At 49.5% G+C, this 20,374-nt stretch overlaps 1 protein-coding gene across 7 annotated transcripts in view; it reads right to left on the reverse strand.

Moving 5' to 3' along the window:
* The window catches only part of ABLIM3 (actin binding LIM protein family member 3), a 110,022-nt gene that overhangs the window by 40,007 nt on the left and 49,641 nt on the right, over positions 1–20,374 (reverse strand). For 6 of the 7 annotated variants that reach the window (XM_029943099.1, XM_029943097.1, XM_029943096.1 and 3 more), the window contains exons 4-7: positions 19,311–19,494; positions 16,617–16,729; positions 9,240–9,366; positions 5,372–5,465 (exon numbers count right to left, since the gene is read on the reverse strand). In XM_029943099.1, the coding sequence (XP_029798959.1) occupies positions 5,372–5,465; positions 9,240–9,366; positions 16,617–16,729; positions 19,311–19,494 (518 nt within the window). The remainder of the gene's footprint in view (positions 1–5,371; positions 5,466–9,239; positions 9,367–16,616; positions 16,730–19,310; positions 19,495–20,374) is intronic. The other variant, XM_029943098.1, reaches the window with a different exon arrangement.

A 20,374-nucleotide genomic window follows, 5' to 3' on the forward strand; every position in this document is an offset into this window, starting at 1 on the left:
ATAGGCTGTTAATAGTTAACTTTTGGGACAGTCAAAATGATACATGGATTTTCAACTATGTGGGAGTCAGTGCCCCTGACCCCTGTGTTGTTCAAGAGTCAACTGTATATTTTGCATGCTAGGGCAGAATTAGTTTGGGGGTTCTGCCTGAGTGAAATTGATGGGAGATTGTTAAAGCCCCACCCCCCAACCATCAACCACTTGGTTGGATGCCAATGGGTTCCTTACAACTCAAAAATTCTAATTGAATAATTCTAAAGGCTTATTTCTGAATCTTCTTGGGGGGTGGTGGATGGGTGGGTATGGGCTTGCCTAGTCTGGAGATTCTTGATTTATTCTAAAAACTTAGCAAGAACGAAGAAAGGGCAGATTTTTAAAAGAGGAGAAGTCACTGATGTTCCTGGCTCAGTCGGGTTTGTGGGGCTTCCCACCACTGATAAAATGCCCTTGTTGTCATCAAAGCAAACTGTGTTCAAACTTTGGAAGAAGCCTGCTATTTTCCCAAGCTGAGATGTCGTGGGACTGATTTTCTCCCACCGTGACAAGGATAATTGGTTTAATTAGTAGCCTTTTCCTACTTTGTGTCTCCTGATCATTTCAATTATAGACCAGTTTTCCAGGGAGGCAACAGCGCCTTGGCAAAACCAAAGCTTGGCGTCTTCCTAAATGTCACACCCCGTCACCTGCTCCAGCTGAGAGAGGCTGCGGCACATCCCAGCGACAACTTGGAAGCGAGTTGGGGCAGGAGGCTGCCAGAACACCAGCATAAGGGAAACCAAGTCAGCAGGGGAAGAGGGGACACTGTCTGTGAACACACCAAAATCAAGAAAATAGTGGACAAAAATGGGGCAAATTGGACAGGACTGAGAACCACAAGGTTAGGAAAGGTAGTTCCAGGACACCACATCTGTCATTCTCCTTGGAAAGGACAGAGACTAGGAAGGAAAAGGGTTGCGGGGTGGCCTAGGGAGGGAATAAGAAAGGGGAATGGGATTTAATTAAATGCCTATTGTGTACCAGCAAATGCACTGGGCCCTGTAGTGGGCAACTGTTACTTTTGCCTGGCCAACAGCCTTCCCCCTTCTTCCAGAAACAGCTTGGGGGCCATGCGAATAGGCCTTTCCTGGGTGGGACGACTCATTCCCCACATCTGTCCGTGTGGTGAAGTAGGGCAGACCCCACTAACAGGTGTGTTCTGACTCTATGGTCCTAGTTATTGGTCTGGAGATGGGCCTGAAATTGCCCAGTGAGAGCTAGTCCTGGGCTGAGCTATGAGAAAAGAGACTCTCTCCTTCCCCCTGGAGATGCTGTCTGACAGGATATAAGCCTGGGGCCACTGGTGTCTAAGTTCCCCATCATGAAGGAGAGCCTTCTGGAGAATAAAGCCCACACAGGATCAAGTGGAGCCAAGATGGTGGGATACTCCAAATGCTTTTGTTTGAGCACTGGATCCAGCTGTTCCTGAAGCAAGACCTACTCCTGGGCTGTTTATTATGGGAGCTGATAAATTTCATTTTTGGTCTGAACTATTAGACTATAGTTTCTGTGCTTGCAACCAAAGAAGTCCTCACTAACTGTAAAGACACTCCATATGTGTCCTTCACTCTCATGTGACTACCACCATGACACTAGATGTATGTGTGTGTAGAGGGGGCGGGGTCCATAGCAAGCAATTCTCTGAGACACAGCTGGATGTCCTATAGCCTAACCAGTTCTGATACTGTTTACCTAGAAAGAGCATCAGACCCTGCAGGCCACCCCTCCCCCACTTCAGATGCCAACCTCAAGTCTCATGTTGTCATTTGTGCTTCTAACCTCCTGGCTATAAATTGGGGTTCCCTTGACCCCCAGCTTGGGCTCAATAATCTACTAGAATAGCTCACAAAACTCAGGGAAACACTTATGTTTACTGGTTTATTATACAGGGAGATGACAAAGGATAGAAATGAACATCTGGGTAGAAGAAGTTCGTAGGACGAGGTGTGTGTGTGTGTGGGGGGGGAGCTTCCAGGCCCCTCCCAGGGCACTACTCTCCTAGAACCTCCTCGTCTTCAGCAACCCAGAGATTCTCCAAACCCTACCCTTTGGGGGTTTTTATGGAGGCTGCATCACAAAGGCACAATCCATCATTACCTTAGTTTCCAGCCACTCTCTCTCCCGCTCCTGGAGGATGGGAGGTGGGGCTGAAAGTTCCAAGCTTCTATTCAAGGCTAGATCTTTCTGGTAACCAAGCACCATCCTGAAGCTCTCCAGGAGCCCATCAACAGTCACCTCATTAGAACAAAAGACACTTCTATCACCCAGGAAATTCCAAGAGAGGTGGGAACTCTGTGTCAGGAACCAGGGTCAAGGGCAAATATTAGAACAAAAGTGTTCTTAACACTTACGGAGGTTATAAGGGTTTTAGGAGCCCTGTATTGGGAACCCGGGACAGAGAGCAGTATATATATGTTCTATTATTTCACACTAACATATCCATCAGGAGTTAAATAACAGTAGTATTCACCATGATAGATAGAGACTCTAAGTCTCAGAGAAAGTGACCTGCTTCAGGTTTCATGGCTGGAAGCAGTAACATTGGAATCCAAGTCTGTTTCACTCCAATCACATACTTCATGACATCACATGACCATAAAGGCCACTGACTTGCAGAGAGCTGTGGTCACTGTGTGGGATATAGGAGTCCAGAGTCCTAGAATTTAGCTCGGGCTCTACCGGAAACACTGCATATGACCTTGAAATTGCATAGCACATCTTGGGGCTCCCTTTTCTCATCTGTAAAATGAGGAGGGCTAACTAGTTGATAGCTAAAAGTCTCTTTTAGCCCTAAGGAAAAAAAAAAAAATCAATATGTCCACGATGCTAATGGAGCCTCATGCAAATGGAATCAATCAAAACCTGGTTACAAGAGCAGCCCGAGGGGAGGCTCCCGCGATGCTCAATGCAGCAGCACCAGGGAGAAGACAGCCGCCCGCAGACAGGGTCAGGGCAGCTTGGAAATGCCGGGATGAGTTCCCATCTGCAACCCTGCATGTGATTGAAGAAGGGTCTTCCTTCTCGAAAGGAAAAGTCTGCTTTTATGACCGGCCATCCCACTGACCCTTACCCCGCTACAATGCAGATGCTTCTTTCCTGTAATCCAGAAGACCTCAAACTTTTCTGAAGGTTACCTTTCCCTACAATCCACAGCTTTTTCTCAGCCCACATAGTCCTCAACTTCTCCGCAGAATCTGACCAACACTGGCCGATCTCGCCATCCTTTCGGAAGCTCTGTCTTCTCATGGTCCAGGTCCCATTGTCTCCCCCACATCCCTGACTGCTTTCCTTCTTTCTCTGACAGCTCAGGCCCCTTGTGCCCCTGTAAGTGGTTGCTCCCCCAGGTGCCTTCAGCTCCTTCCTCCCTCTGGCTCCTTCCTTCCCTCCCTCCCTGACCCCTCCCTCTCTTCCTCTCTCTTGCTCTCTCTCCCTCCCTCTCTCTGTCAATCCCAAGACTCCCCTGGTACTGACTATTATTCAAATCCTAGCTTTTTTGAGATTATTTTCTCCATGCAGCGAAGTTAGAGCTTTGTTCTTGAGCTCTGCTCCACATTTCTGACTGGCTTCTTGAAACCTTCCCAGAATTTCAATCACAACCTGTCCCAAATGGAACTTGCTGTGTTTCTGCCCAGATCAGCTTCTCCCCCCCACCCCCATTCCATAGAGGACAGCACCAGCCTTCTTCTCATCCAGGCTTGATGCCTTGGCACAACTTTTGGCCTCTCTTCCCTCAATCATCATGTCTATAAGTTGCCCCGCAGCAAAACTATGGGAATTCTGCTTCCATCATGCTGGAGACAGGTGGTGCCCCTTCTTGAGTCCTTCCCGTGACATCATGGCCTCCCCACTGGTCCTCTTGCTTCTATTTCTTTCTTCCAAATGTGGCCAGTGTACATTATGCCATCCTTCTCTAAGGAGCAGCCCTAAGTGGGGCGCTCATGCTTAGTCTTTACATAAGCCCTATTGCCCACTGAATCCCATACAAATGCTGTGCCCTGGTATTGGGCCCTCAGAAACCCAGGCCAATACCCTAGCTGTGCTCCTGTGTCTTGCTTTATCTTCCACATTGCACTTGCCTACTGTTCCCTGGAAAGGTTTAATAGTTGATCAGCTCTGTGCCTTTATCTTATTCTCTCTGACTCCCTATAATCTCTTAAAAACATAATCTTATCATGTTGCTCCTTGGTTTAAAACTCTCTAGTACCTTTCCATTGCACTTACTCTAAATCCAGACTCTTAAAAAGCCCTATATGATGTGTCCTGTGTGATAGACTCCATCCTGCCCAGCCCCAATTTACGTAATTCAGCCTCACTGGCCTTTTCTGCTGTTCCCTGAATGGGGCAAGCTCTATTCTTCCTCTAGCCATTCATAAGACAGCCTCCTTCTCATCCTTGGGGCTCAGCTTCAACGCATCTCTTTGGAGCTTGCTTTCCTGGTTGCTACATCCTTTCTTGCAGAGACCAGATGGGGCTGCAGAGTCCTTCTTAACACAGAGCTGACTTCAGGGAACACTGACCAACTGGCCAGCTTTGTCAGAATCAACGATTCTGGTCGCTAGAGCTGACCCAGTCTGCCATCCCCCAGCCACTGTCAGAAGGGAAAAACTGAGGCCCAGAGAGGCAAAGAGACTCACCCCAAACCTGAGCATGAATTAGCAATTGAGTCAATATCGGAACCCAATTGTTCCTAGTCTTTCGCCATTGTTTTTCCTTTGCTACCAAACTCTTTCCTGTTTTTAATTCCACAAGGTGGGTGGTCCCAAACCATAGGAAGACAGCTTTCTGGGCCCACAGGGGGTGGGAAGGCAGGCCAGGAAGGCCAGCAGATAGGAGCTTGGGCAGGGGCTCTACCGCAGGCTGCCTGTTACTGGCAAGGCTATAGTTGTGCATCAGAGACAGGGGAGAACTGTTGCCATGGTGATGGACCAGCCAAAGCAGGGCTCAGGGAGCAAGCTACTAGACAAGCTGGTTCTTAAATCAGCACATTACCAAACGCTCAAAAAATTAAAACTGGCTTCCATACTTTAGCAGGGCTGGGAAGAAAACCTTAATTGTCTCTCCCCAGGCATCTCTCTGGGTCTGAGTCCAGAGAAGCCGCTGATATTCCCAGCACAGCATTTTTTGAACCAGGAATCATTTTGTCTAGCTTCTCATTTTGGGAGTGCCCAGAGAGGCAAAGTTATCTGCTCAAGTCATGCAGCAAGCTCAGCTGGGGTAGAGGCAGTGGTGCGGGGGCGGGGGGGGGGGGCTATGGAAGAAGAGGTCCTCAGTGATGACTTTCTGGAGTCACAGGCATCCTACACAAACACCTTTGGGTTCCTTGAAGCCCACTCACCTCCAAGACCCTGCCGCTGATGTATCGGTCACAAGTCTCGCATTTAATGCCAAACTGGGAGTGGTAGTCAGATTCGCAGTACGGAACACCGTCCCTGCAAGAGGAAATCCACACAGGGAAAGGAAGTTGGGGGGGGTTCCAAGGGGGAGCCGTGTGGAGGTTCCAGGACCTGCAGCCAATGGTGATGGGGCCAAGATTAGAAACACTTGGGGAGCTTGTTACAATGCAGCCTCCCCAGCCACCCCTCAGATCTCTGGGATCAGAGAACCCCCGGAAGGGGGGCCTGGGAATCTGCATCCTGGCAGACTTCCTGAGAGCACCTGGGAATCACTGATCCGGGCTGCTGGTCACGGGTGCCCCTCTTGTGTCCTCCTTCCCCCCCTCCTCCCACAAGCCCTCCAGACCCCCTTTCTTCTCTTTATCCGAAGGGCTGTTTTAAAAAATTATTATTTAAATGCAGTAAGTTTTATTTTATTTAGAATAGGCCATAGTTGCATTTAGTGCGTTATAAAGGCATAAAGGGGAAAGGCTTCACTCTCCTCCTAGCCCCTTCCAGGAAGTAATTAATCAATGTGGTCGATTTTTATGTATAGCCTTAAGGGCTCCTCTTCTAATATAAAAGTTTTACCTATAGCCTAAGCTCTATCTGACTGTGCTCCTGGGTCAGGAGAGAACAGGAGCCTACCCTAAGCACTTCCCATGCATTTCATTTTTGCCCGGTGCTTATAACTTATGAGGCAAAAATCCTTATTAGGATTTTTGTTAATGATTTTTATACTACCTCCTACTACTAATAGCCCCTGGTGTTCCGTTCTGGCCGTGTGCCAAGTCCTCCAAAGGTGTTTCACATAGATTATTTCATTTAATCCTTCCAGCTGCCCTCTGAAGTCAGAGCTATCAGTCTCCCTATTGTACTGATGAGGCAGCTCAGTAACTCAACTCAGATGATCTAAAGCTGGGTCCAAAGCCGGGCCGTCTGGTTTCTCGCCCAGGTGGTCATGGGGACTGAAGGACAGGGCTCGGGAGTGTGGGGCTCGGCTGAGGGCTGGCCTGCAGTGAGCACATGGCAAACGGCAGCTAGAGGGACACCCATGATAGGGCAGAGAGGTGTTCAAGAGGACACTGCATCCCCGGACCCGATCTCATGACACGGCCCTGGAGGGCTAATGAACCCATGAGGAGAGAGGGCCATTTCTCCCACTTCTGGGCGTAACACAACTGGCACATGCAGAGAGGCCTGAAGGTCAGGCCTGTCACTGTTTCATCTCCAAGTTGTTGGGATTGCTGTGACCCCACCCTGGGCGGCAAAGCGTCTGTGTTCCTCTGAGGGAGAGGGAGCAGTGAGGACTCAGGCCCAGAAAATGCCAGAGGTCAGGCTGCGGTTCGTGGGCCCGTGAGGCAAGCCTCCTCCCACCCCGGCCGACCTTTCCACACTCCGTGGGTGTGGTAGGTGACCCTGCAGGGAGATAAAAGTCATGTGTCAGCAGGTGGGTACAACGAGCCGGTGAAATTTGGGTATTAATGCCAACCTGACCTCACTTGGACCCATGGGTTGGGAGGCCTTAGGGAATTTGAAATATGCATGGTTCTCAAAAGAGGCAGACGGTAAAATTAATATTTACTAGACACTTATTACGTAGGAAGCAGGATCTCTGAGCCTTTGCATGGCCCCATGAGGTAGGTCTTCTTATCTCTGTTTTTATAAGTGAGGAAACTGGGACTTGGAGAAGTCAAGTCTCTTGCCAAGGTCATGCAGGCTGGGTTTCTAACCAGGGCATCAACGCCAGAGCCAGGGCCTCTAAGCAGCCGGCATGCTGCCAGCAGGCAGATAACGAGCCCAGGGCAGGCTTGAGGTGTGATGGGCAGCAGGGCTGGGCCTCCTTGAGAGGAGCTCTGGGCAAAGCCTATGCCTCTAAAGAATTCTGACTTAGGCTCACAGACTCAAGGACTCCTGGCTGGCGACTCACTAAGGGCACTTCTTACTTGGCTGGCACAGAGGGAGATGCCAAACTCCTACTAGCATGGCATTCGAAGCTCTCAGGGATGTAATCTCGGCTCACCTCGGCAGCCTTGGACCCTGCATCCCCTGTGCACACATCTGAGCTCCAGCAAGCAAGACAGGCATGAAAGGCACCACCCTGCCCTTGCCCTGGTGGGCCTCCTGCCTCCAAGCTTTCCTTCTTTGCATTTTCCTTGTTTGCAAGGTCTGGCTCAAATAGCACTATCTTCCATGAAGCTCTCACAGACTCCAGAGTTCACTCCCTGCTAGTTCGAAGTGATCGTGTCTTTCTCTGAGTAGTCACAGCCCTTCACTTGGGCCTCTGGCAGACAGTGCTGTCTGGTAGCATCTATGCCCCCTTTTGCCCACAATCTTGCCTGGTTTTTCCTTTGGGGGCCACCCCTTCCCACTCATAGTTACTGTGGGTCACGGAGGGCTGGTCTCTGGCTCTAGGGTTCACATCCTCCTGGCCATTGAATGCTTAGGGATGGGTGTGTGACACAAGGGTGGCCAAAACAGAGACAACCCTGGGACATTTGCTGGAATCCTTGGGAAAGAGGCCTCTTTCTCTCTGCCAGGCTGGCTAAGCTGGTAGAATGAAAGCCTGGAGTTGCTGGTGGTCACCTTTGCTACCCTTTGAAGAGGGATTGGTTGAGAAAAATCCAACACAGGGGGAGGTGGAGCTGGGAGAGCGGTGGGGGGGGGGAGAGAGGGAGAGGGGCACTTCTAAGGTGCCAATGACATCTATAAGTCCCTGGATTCAGCCATGCCGGAAGTTGGTATGCCTCTGGCTTCCCTTTTCCGAGTCATTAAACTCTGGTTTCTGCTTAAATGAGTTTGAATTGAGTTTTCTGTCCTTTATAATCTTCAAAGAACAAAACTCTTGAGCTCCCTATCACATAACCGCTGATGCCATAATTCTTGACGTATCTAGTTTATCTCCCTTATTAGACTATCACTCTCCTGAAAGCAAAAACTGTATATGCTACAACTTTACGTGCTCACTATGTCCTAGCGGTGGGTGACAGTGGCACCTCGGAAGTGTCTGGGTCATAGAGCATCAAAGCTGTCAGGGCCTGTGGCCATGAGTTCTTGCAGGTACTTGAGTATGTAAACGTGGTCACTAGAGTCCAGTGGCCAGGGGACTGGTCCTGCACTGGGTAGGCACTGGGTGGTGGGCCCTCTTTCCTGATAGCTTTGTGTGTCTATTGTGTCTCATCTCAATTAAATTCACCCAACAACTGTGTCATTGGCCAGAGCTCGGGCGCTGTGCTAAAAAGGTAGCAGTGGATAAAACAAAGTCCCTGCCTTGGTGAGGACAGATATTAAATATAATCATGGAGCAAGAGCAAGTTACATCCTTCCTCAAGCCTCAGTTTTCAGCACTTTTAAAATGGGGATGGATGCCCCCTGGGGGTAAGCCATGGGATTTAATGAGATAATCCGTACACAGCCATTAGTGCCTTCTTTGTAGTAGTAGAACTCAGTTAAGTGGTATCTGGTATTAGTATCATTATTAAAGAGTTGATGGGGATAGATGTGTAACTGTAATTGGGGTTAGCCTGTGTGAAGGACACAAACAGGGCGTGGGAGGGTATGAGACCACCTCTGGAGAGATGGTGTGGGACACAAAACGGGTGGTGGGGGGCTGCAAGCACGCCAGGGAGGGAGGAGAGCATCACGGGCAGAGGAAACACCATGGAAGGGCCCAAGGGTTGGGGACATGCTCTTTGTGGCTGTGGCAGTGCGGTGGCTGGACAGAAGTGGAGGGAAGCGCTACTTGGAGATGCAGGCAAGGGCCGCATGGGGCAGGCTGGTAGGATGCAGGGGTGGGGGGGCGGACGCTGGGCAGGGAGGGGGCACACCCACTTGCTGATGTACTCCCCCGTGAGGATGACGCTGCAGGTCTGGCATTTGAAGCAGCTGACGTGCCACTGCTTGTCCAGCGCCAGGAGCGACTGGCCGTGCTTGATTTCCTCCTTGCACCCGGCACAGTCTGCAAAGATAAGAGGACGCCACTGAGCAAAGCATCCCAGGTCCCTGATGGCTGCCCTCATCTCTGGCCGGGTGAAGGAGAAACCACCCCTCTCCCCCGCCCTCTGAAAGTCACTTTTCTCTCAGCACCTGCCACTTTGGCACCTGTCCAGGGCTTTCCCAGGTAAAAGCACAGGCCACCGGAGCAGCCTCTGGACAAGAGGTCTTCGTGGGAGGGACAAGAAACACCCTGGGGTCCTTCAGAAAGTTCTCTGTCATCCTAACCGCTGTTCGCCGGAAACCAGACGGAGCCAGCACCGCTTCTGGCCTGCCCTCTGCTTCCGGCCTGCCCTCAAGCAGGCTGCTCTCCATGAGCCGGGGGACCTCCAGGCACCAGCATCTCCTAGGAGCCTGCAAGAGTGCACCATCTCAGACCCCCGCCCCGATCTACTGCATTTTATCTAGATCCCCAAGCGCAGTAACGTCTGAGAAGCACCGCTCCAGGGGTAAGGTTAGAATCTCATTTTTCCCACCCTGACGCTGTACGCTCAACGGCAAGGACCCCATCTGTGTTTTGTGGTTGAATCTATTCTATTGCCTAGTGTTGTGCTTGGCACATAGTAGGCACTCAAAGCAAATTTGCTGAAAGTGGATGAAGGAGTGGACCTCACACAGTACCCAAGAAAAGGCCTGAATTTACTGTGCCTGCCCCCGCTCCAACATACATACATGCTAAACATTTTTCTCCCCAAGGATGAAAGAATCTGATAAGACTGTCCCAAACCAGAGCGGTGCCCTCACTTTCCATCCTTAGGACCTTGGGCTGGGCACCAGGGTCCCAGAATGTGGGGGGCCAGGCATCTGCCTGTTGCTCAATCGGTGTCTGGGAAGGGGCAGGAAATGGCGCCAGCGTCCAAAGTACTTGGGAGATGCTGGGAATTCAGGCCTACCCGACCGGATGTCCCATTCTGGAGGAGGAAAGGATCATGGGGCAAAGTTTACCAGAGGACAAGCCTCTGTAGTGGCATCACAAGACAGATGCATACTTGTGGGGAGAAAAGAAACTCACATCAAGTTGGGAGAGGCTGGCTGGAGGCCCTCATGTGCAGCTGGAAGCCTGTCCTGGGAGAGAAGATGATGTGTCCGCCTGTCTAGCAAGGGGTTGTGGCCAGCTGACTGTGGGAGGGGCTGGGCCCTGATGAAGTGCTGTAGGAGGCACCCCCGCCCCCCACCGGAGTACTGAGCTCTTGGCTACCCTGCGAGTGCCTTTCTAGCATCCTTGGCACAGGCTAGAGGCAGGAGGGTCTCCAATTGCAAAATGCTTCTGGGGGCTGGGAGAATAGTTCTGAGATTTCTTTTCCCTCCTTTACTCCTGGAATAAGTCTACCCACTTCTATCCCAGTCACTAGAGGCTTTAGAATGTAATCATTTAGAGAGGTCAGACGTCCCCTCCGCTTTTAGAGAAGTGACTCGCCTGTGCCCAGCAGAGAAGAATCTGGGGGCTCAGGGGTCAATACTGAACCCCAAATACAGAACTCGTGTCTCTGTGGGCCTCCGTGACAGGGCTGAATAATTTCACAGGGCTCAGAGTTCACGGAGCATCTGGTCACTGTCCTGCTGAGTGCAGGAATCTATAGCATTCTTGACAGGCAGGCACCGTCCTCTGCTTAACTGCCTCCAGGGGTAGGAAGCTCACTCCTTTTTTTGCAGAAGCCCGCTTTGCCTTTGGACAGGCAAAACTGTCATGCCTGCCTTCTTTATTATTCTGATTTTGATTTTTAAAAATATGTATCACATAAAGGTTTATTTTGTTTTGTTCCTTCACTTTTTATTTCCTGATTTTTTTTTATTGAAGCGTCACTGACATACAATGTTACATTAGCCTTAGGCGTACAGCATAGTGATTCAACAACTCTACACCTAATGCCAGGGGACCACAGGTGTCACCATATGACACCATTACTATGCTATTCACTATATTCCCTGTGCTGTGCCTTTTATCCCCAGGACTTACTCATTCCAGAACTGGAAGCCGGTACCTCCCACTCCCTTTCATCCATGTTTGTCCATCCTCCTCACATCTCTCTGTCAACCATCAGTTTGTTCTCTGTATTTACGGGTCTGTACCTGCTTTTTTGTTTGTTTATTCACTTGTTTTATTTTTCATATTCTACATATAAGTGAAATCTTGCAGAATTTGTCTTCCTCTGATTTATTTCACTTAGCATAATGCCCTCTGGGTCCATCTATATTCTGGCAAATGGCTATATTTCATTCTTTTTTGGTGACTGAGTAATATTTCATGGGATATACTATGCCACATCTTCTTTATTCACTCATCAGTCAATGGACACTTGGGCTGCTTCTGTATCTTGAGCATTGTAAATAATGCTGCAGTACACATCGGGGTGCATGTACATTTTTAAATTAGTGATTGTGTTTTCTTTGGGAAAATAAGCAGCAGGGGAATTACTGGATGATAGGGAAAAGTTCAATTTTTAGTTAAAAAAATTTTAATGTTTCTTTAGTGAGAGAGAGAGCACAAGCAGGGGAGGGGCAGAGGGAGGGAGACAGAAAATCCCAAGCAGATTCCACACTGTCAGTACAGAGCCAAATGTGGGGCTCGAACTCACCAACCGTGATATCCTGACCTGAGCTGAGATCAAGAGTCAGACCCTTAACCAATTGGGCCACCCAGGTGCCCCAATTTTTAATTTCTTGAGGCACCTCTGTTCTGTTTTCCACAGGGATTGCATCAACCCGTATTCTCACACAGAGTGCACAAGGGTCCCTCTTTCTCCACATCCTTGTTGACACTTGTCATTTCTCGTCATGACTGCCTTCTTTTTATGGAGAGCTGAGACCTGACTCCTTGTGATGCCCCTTATTTTATGCAGTAAGGATAACCTACCTCTTTTGCCACCTGACACTTCCTTCAAATATTTATGTGTGTGTATATATATATATATATATGAAGTTAATATATATATTTAAGTTTATTTATTTATTTTGAGAGAGAGAGAGAGAGAGCGCAAGCAGGGAAGGGGCAGAGAGAGAGGGAGAGAGAGAATCCCTAGCAGGCTCTGCACGATGCAGGGTTCAAACTCACGAACTGTGAAATCATGACCTGAGCTGAAATCAAGAGTTGGATGCTTAACCAACTCAGCCACCCAGGTGCCCCACCTTCACATATTTAAAGATAGTTACAGTTTCTCTTTTCCCCTTCACTCCTCACTTCACTTTTCCTTCCAGGCGGTGGTCATCCACTGATCAGATTCTCTTGTGGACTCCATGGAGTGAGGTTGTTATGGCCAACCACAGTCCCCCACTTCTCCAATATGTGTTGTCTGAATAGTTGCATCCTTTTGCGGCCACATTCTAGTAATGAGTCCTATCTCCTTAAGTTGCAGTGATACATCTGGGATGCAATTAGCACCCTGAGTTAAAGTCCCGGAGGCAGTACAGTGTAGCGGTTAGAGGCGCGGCCAGGAGGACAGTATGAATGGTAAGAGGCTGGCTGAGGGCAGGATCCCAGCCCTCTCCCTCACTGGCTGTGTGACTGCTAAGCCCCTGCTTCTGGATCTGAATGTCTTCCTTACAACGCTGGTGTGAAGATGAACCATTATCAGGCCTGGAAGGACGCGACACGCATGCTCAATAAACCGTCACTGTCATTCTTGTTTCACGTTCTTGTGTTTCCAGCCCATATTCGGTGCACTCTCCAGTCTCTGATCTCAGGCTAGAAGAATCTTCCTCTTGCCTGTTGATTCCTCCTGAGGATTCCGAGACGCCTTCTCCATGTGGATTTTCTTTTCATGTTACACTGCTGGTCCTCCACTGTACTGGCCTCAGACTGATCAGACCTTTTTCTCCCTCCTCTTCCTCCTTTCACCCTTGACCACTGGGGGAGCCTCGGGCATCCACCCAGAAGCCCATGAGTCTGGTATGATAAGCAGGGTCAGGAAAACTACACCCTATCCAGAGCCGCCAGCTGTCCGCGCCTCATCTGTTCCTCTCTGTTCCAAAATTACAACCTTCAGCTGGCAGAAAGTGTGACGCCACCACCTGTTCCCCCTAATCCCTTAGTTTATGGAGGTCTCTAAAGACTCCAGACAGCCATTTTTAGTTTTTCTTGACTGTGTCATACATTCCATTCAGATCAGCAAAAATGAGTGGGTTTTGTGAGTCCCTTCCCTTTGGTGGACAACGAATCCAGGAAGACAGGACCCTTGCCAATTAGTGAGTCATGTCTCTGGTATAGGGTATGAGGGAAGAGGCTAAAGGGCCAGAGTGCCTAGGCACATTCCAGTTTCATTACTTACTATTTGTGTGACCTGGGGCACACCATTGATGCTCTTTATGCTCCGTGGGTCTAAGTTTTCTCATCTGTAAAATATTCTTCTTCTCTCTCTCATAGAGCTGTCATGATTAAATGAGATATTATGTCTAGATATTATTCCTAGAAAACTTAGTGCATTGACTGACAATAATAACAGTTAATCAGTGTTAGCAGTGGTGTAATGATGGTGATGGTGGTGGTGGTGATGGTGGTGGTGGAATTGGTGGTGATGGTGGTGGTGATGGTGGTGGTGGTATTGTTATTGTTGGTATTGGTGTTTGTAGTGATGTTGCTGGTGGAGTTGGTGGTATTGGTGTTGGTAGTTTGGTAGTGATGGTGGTGGTGGTGATGGTAGCAGTGGTAGTGATGGTGGTGGTGGTGATGGTGGCGGTGGTGATGGTGGTGGTGGTATTGGTGTTGGTGGTTTTGTAGTGATGGTGGTGGTGGTCGTGGTGATGCAGGCAGTGGTGTTGGTGGTGGTGGTATCTGTGGTGTTGTTGGTGTTTGTAGTGATGTCGATGGTGGTGTTGGTGGTATTGGTGTTGGTGTTGGTAGTGATGTGGTGGTGATGGTGGGGTGGAAGTGGTGGTGGTGGTAGTGGTGATGGTGTCAATGGTGATGGTGGTGACAGTTGTGATGGCAGCAGTGATATTGCTACTAATGCCAATTTCTCTCAGTGAAGATGGTGAAGAAAAACTTAATCTTATAAAAAGTAACACAAATCTTTTCTCTTGATAGTTCCTGAGTATTTTTGATTCCTTTTGAGTAGATACTACTCTTGCTTTTCCAGAATGTCTTTATTCACCCTCCAGGAATGAAATGTCACACTCCCGCGATCAAAAATACACCACGTATTTCCTCATTCTTTTTCCTTTTCTGATAGGCTCTTCATCTTAGCCCTCTCTTGAATGTGGTTTTGGTTCCCTCTATCCTTCAGGAACTCAGCAGACCTTCCAACATCCCCTCTGGTTACATGCAGCACAGAGAGTGACCACCTTTAGGGAGAAAACACTTCTGTGGAACATAGGCCCTGCGGATCCACAGACTGATGTCTCTACTTCATGAGCAACCCGACCAGCCAGGATCCTGCATGCTCCCCCTGGAGCCACCTGGGTGCTCACCTGCTTCCCATTATTCACTCTTCTTCACCTTCCTCTGCCTTTGGACTTGGAGAATTATGGTGGAGACATTTAGCAGCCACTCCCCAAGGACACACTCACATACAGGATTCCCACCTGCAGCCAAGGCACTCTCCCGCCTCCTTGAGGTCCCTGATGTGCGGTAATGCATAACGCAACACAAGTCAAGAGAAATAACAGATTCAGGGGTCATAATCGCTCCACGGCGTGCTTTCCAGATTAAACCTCCAAGTCCATAGTGTCCCTCACTTTCTATTTAGAGAGCATTTTACATACTACGATGTATATTAGTCTGGCTCCTGGATACGAAGACATTTGCTTTCGCAAAGCTGTGTAAACAGAGCCCCAGCGAGGCTGCGTCTCTGCCCTGTCTCCCACAGAAGTTGGCACGCTCCTGGCTCCAGCCTGCCTTTCTCTACTGCCGGACACGGGTTTCTGCTGGTCCCGGGGTGCCTCCATGGCCTCAGTCACAGGGCCGTGGTCCTGCACCCCGTATTCCCAGCCTTGCTGTCCTTCTTCGCGGTGCTTTCCAGGAATTATAACAGATAACAGCGTGTGTGCTCAGCCACCTTGAGGCGCAAACCTGCTCTGACCAGCGAACTGTTCTTGAACGTCACTGGGGACGCTGAAGGAAGTGCTCTCTGCACATTCTGTGAGCAGATCCGATTAGATCTATAGACAGGAAGGGCGAGGGAGGGAGCCTTCCCATTGGCTTTCTCTAGCACACTGCACTGGGGAGCCTCTCATGGAGCCCCTAGGGGCCAAGCCCTGCTGACTGGGAGGTCTGTGCTCACCCCTCAGGGGGACGCAGCCCTGGCATGCTGACTCTGACAGCACCAGCCCCTGCAACCGCTCGGTGATGCAGCAGGAGGCTAATGGGTTTTCACTGATTCTGCTGGGAGGCCAGGGGGAGTGTCATGTAAAGTAAGAACATGGGAGCCTCTCGTGGCTTACTGTAGACCCAGGGGCCCAGGTCCACGTGTGTAGGCACCTGCCGTCAGCAGCCTGACAAGGGTGTGCGGGAACCGTGATTCAGACATCTTACTGCTAGACACACTTAGGTGGAATGGATGCCCCACAAATTTGAATGAGTGTTCCAAGGGACACTCTTAACCTCAGTTTCCCCCCAGATCTCTGGTTTGGTAACGAAACATAACATTTACTATGGTGTGGTGGATGTTCCTCTCATCTCGGATGGTGGTTCTCAGTCTTAGGAGCAGCAAAGGCATCACCCAGGCGGGTGGCTTATTAAGAACGCAGTTTCTGGGTTCCCTCCTTTGAAGTCCAAAACGGACCTGAAAATCTGTATGTTTACTTGTTATGTGGTGAAACTGATGCAGTGGTCCCCCGGACACCCTCTAAGAGACACTAGTACAGGCCCTGTGGTCTGCACCCATATTTCTCCTTTTTAAGATGTGTCTGTGTATACTTTTTAGTAGAGTTCGGGAAGATGGACAGCCACTGGTGTCTTCAGCAGCCCTGTATTAGGGTGCCTTGGGGAACGTGGGTCCAGAGGGAAGATAAGATCAGGAACCCAGCTCATCCCAGAAGAGCCCCACCCAAGTGGCCAAACATGGTGCAGGCTGTCATCGTTTATAATCAGAAGCCTGCTTTCCCTGCATTTTGGCTCGTGGGATGCTTGTGAGTCTGGGCATTGTGCCAGCTGCAGGAGTCCTCAAGGGTGGAAACTCCCCCGCTTCCCTCCCAGCCTGCAGGAGCTGGTGACGGAGCCAGGACAGGGAGCCCTAGGGGACATGGCTGGCGGACAGGGAGGCGCCTGGGGGAAGGACTCACGGCTCGGTCCGCGGATCTTGATGGGCTTACTGCTGGTCATGGACTGGGAGCACGTCTGACATACGCATTCCTTCCCGCTGAAGGTCACCTTGTCTCCAATGGGGAAAGGTTTCCTGCAAGGGACATGACAGAGAAATTCGACACCTCTTCTCTAGAGGGTTCCATGGCTATTGGTGAGCTGACAGCACATGGGCTCACAGCTCATTGGTACCACATAGCCTGCCTTACATTATCCCGGGTAAATTTAAGTGCTGTTCACAGCTCCAGGCTGACTGAACCACTCAGTTGGGGCCAGCACCGGAACTGGGGGCCCACTTGGGCCATTTCAAAGACTTTAACATGGGGCAAATCATGACATCTAGTTGAGCTTACATTTCTCATCTGTAAACGAACCGGTGAATAATTCCTCCTCGAGTTGTCCTTCTTCGTGGAAAGACTTTTTCCATCCCAACCTTTCCTGTCCTCATATATCAAGAAGAACCCATTCAACTCCTTGATTCACCAAAATGTCTTCCTTTCACTATCCAGGAGGTTGAGAAGTCCAGAGTTGAGGACCAGGAGGTTGAAAAGTCCACAAATGACCTCTCCCTCGGGTCCTCAACTCGTACACGGCCTGCATCCCCATCCAAATATAAACTGTGCAGAGTCCCTGGCACCGTGGAGTGTACTGTTCAGCTGTGCTTGTGCATGAAGTCTGGGACGGCTGTCACACAGGCTCTGAGCGCAGCCTCGGACACGGGTTTCCAGTGGCTGCCCTTGCATGAGCAACATGGGACACGAGAAGGAATGCCGGGCTCAGGCGGGGGAGCTGTGCTCTCACCGGGGCCCAGGCACTGACTTGTGGCAAAGGACGCGGCATGGCCTTGGGGAGGCACTGTATCTGTGTGGGGCCTGACAGAAACTTCACTTTACACCGCATGGACCCGACGGTGCTAACTTCCAATGGGGCTGGGATTCTGGGACCCGGAGCCCGGGTTTTAAGAGATGGATGACTGAACTCAGAATGAATCCCACTGGGTGATTTTTGTTTTCTCACGCACTGTGTCATTGGTCTCTGCTGGGAACTCTAGCTGGTAACTAACAGGTAGTTATTTTATGGGGAGAATAATTAATCTATAAATTCTGTTCCTAATTAAAAAATACAGATATTTCTTCCAAACCATGTTTCTACTTATGACTTAATCAGAGCAGTCCATTAAATTTTAATGTATTGATGGGCAGGGCTGAGATTTCCTTTAGGTTTTTCATCTCCTTAATGTGGTGCTTGGCATAGAGTGGACTCTTAATGTACATCTACTATGTTAACAAGTGAACTAGATGTGGGGGTGGGGGGGAGCTTTATGTCACCTGCCAGGCGTCCTGAGATGCTAGATGCTTACCATATGATGATGACAAGACTAGCAAAAGCAGACACGATTATGTTCTGCTCTATGGTCCCTACAAGTACCATCTCATTTATCTTTGTGAAAACTCAGCAAGGTGGGGGTGGTTTTGATGCCCATTTTACTGATGAAGCAGCTGAGGCCTCCAGAGGTCAGATCACTTTCCAGGGTCACCATCCAAAATGGGTTCTTTTTTTTTTAAATTTATTTTTATTTTTTTATTATTTATTATTTTTTTATTTTTATATTTATTTTTTAAGTAGTTTATTGTCAAATTAGTTTCCATACAACACCCAGTGTTCTTCCCCACAAGTGCTCTCCTCCATCACCACCACCTCTTTTCCCCCTTCCCCCTTCCCCTTCAACCCTCAGTTTGTTTTCAGTATTCAGTAGTCTCTCTCTGTCCCCAACTCTCTTTCCCTCTTCCCCTCCCCCTGGTCCCCCATTAGGTTTCTCCTGTTCTCCTGTTAGGCCTATGAGTGCAAACACATGGGATCTGTCCTTCTCTGCCTGACTTATTTCACTTAGCATGACACCCTTGAGGTCTATACACTTTCCTACAAATGACCATATTTCATTCTTCCTCATTGCCATATAGTACTCCATTGTATATATATACCACATCTTCTTGATCCACTCACCCGGTGATGGACATTTAGGCTCTTTCCTTGTTTTGACTATTGTTGACATTGCTGCTATGAACATTGGGGTACATGTGCTCCTATGCATCAGCACTTCTGTTTCCCTTGGGTAAATCCCTAGCAGTGCTATCAAAATGGGTTCTGAGAGATACTCAGTGGTGCCTTTGAGGACTTTTTAAAAAATTTTTTAAAAATGTTTTTATTTACTTTAGAGAGAGAGAGAGACACAGCATGAGCAGGGGAGGGTCAGAGAGAGGAGACACAGAATCTGAAGACAGGCTCCAGGCTCTGAGCTAGCTGTCAGCAGAGAGCCTGACGCAGGGCTCGAACCCACGAACTGTGAGATCATGACCTGAGCCGAAGCTGGACACTTAACCGACTCAGCCACCCAGGCATCCCGCCTTTGAGGACTTCTGATGGGAAACGGGAGGCTGAGCGTAGAGGCTTGGATCCTCACTCTGTCCTGATTGCCAGACAAACCAGTGTTTTATATTAGATCATATTCGATAGATGGGATCCAACCGCTAAAAGCTTTGAAAACCACTGGCCTGTCACATCATTCCACCCAGGAGATCTTAGAAACCCAAGGGTCCGGCCTACATCTGCAAGAGTCCCAGAACTTCCAGGGGGCTTGGTCGGAGGGTCCCGCGCTCTGCTGGCCAGCTGCTCACCTGCACAAACTGCACACGAAGCACTTGGGGTGGTAGGTGCGGCCCAGGGCAGAGATGACCTCCCCGGTGATGAAGTCCCGGCAGCTGTCGCAGCGGGTGCCATAGAGCTGCTGGTAGTCCTGAGTGCAGATGTACTCCTGGTTCTTAAAGAAGAAGCCCGACTGGGCCAGGCCACAGCCACACACTGGGGGCAACAGAGAGAGAGAGACAAGGGCGGGCTGAGGCCCGGGAAGGTCTGCAAGCATGAGGTTCTCCCTGTGGACAAGGCTAGTGTCTGACTTGGTCGTGAGTGGCCAGAAAATGGTGGCGGATTAGACGTCACAGGGCTAGTGTTTCTTAAAGTATGTCCCGTAGACCATCTGCATCAGAATCTTTAAGATGCAGATGTCTGGGCCTGAATCAGACTCCCTGGGACTAGGGGACAGGTATTTGAGTTTCAGCATACTCCCTGGCTGCTTCTGATGCACCTGACTCAGGCCACTGATATGGATGAAAGTTTAGGGCTGCGTGGCTCACACAATACTGTACTGGTGGCATTATGAACTTGATATGAAATCATTCCGTTCAAATTCCCCTGGGTACTTCCTATGTGCCTGAGTCTGCGCTGGGTGAAGACAATTTAGAACGGCAATGGGGTGGATGATCTGAAGTTTATAACCTGCTCTCACCATAGACATAGTCAGTCTGTTCCTTGGGGCAGGAATGGTAAAACTGGGTCCCTGAACTGTGACGAGCTACTAAAGTATGCCAAGAGACGACCATAATTATAGAACATACATCATGGGTAATAGGCCATGGGCTGGTGCAGGCAGTAAGCGCTGTTTGTGGGGAAGAAAAGGGAACAATGTCAGTGGTGGGGTGGGGGGTAGGGGTGGGTCATGGTAGGCTTCTTGGAAGAGGAGGCATCTGGGTTGAACTCTGAAGGCAGAAGTTGTAAGTGATATTTGTGTGGTGGTGGGGCTGGGGGAGGGGTGGTACTTTAGGGAATGGAGGGCAGTAATAAAAAAAATATATTGACAGTTGGAGGAAGGCCTGAGTCTGGCTTAAGAAGCTTAGGTTTTGTG

Source organism: Suricata suricatta, chromosome 6 (genome assembly GCF_006229205.1).
Source record: "Suricata suricatta isolate VVHF042 chromosome 6, meerkat_22Aug2017_6uvM2_HiC, whole genome shotgun sequence".
In the NCBI taxonomy this organism is placed as follows: Eukaryota; Metazoa; Chordata; class Mammalia; order Carnivora; family Herpestidae; genus Suricata; species Suricata suricatta.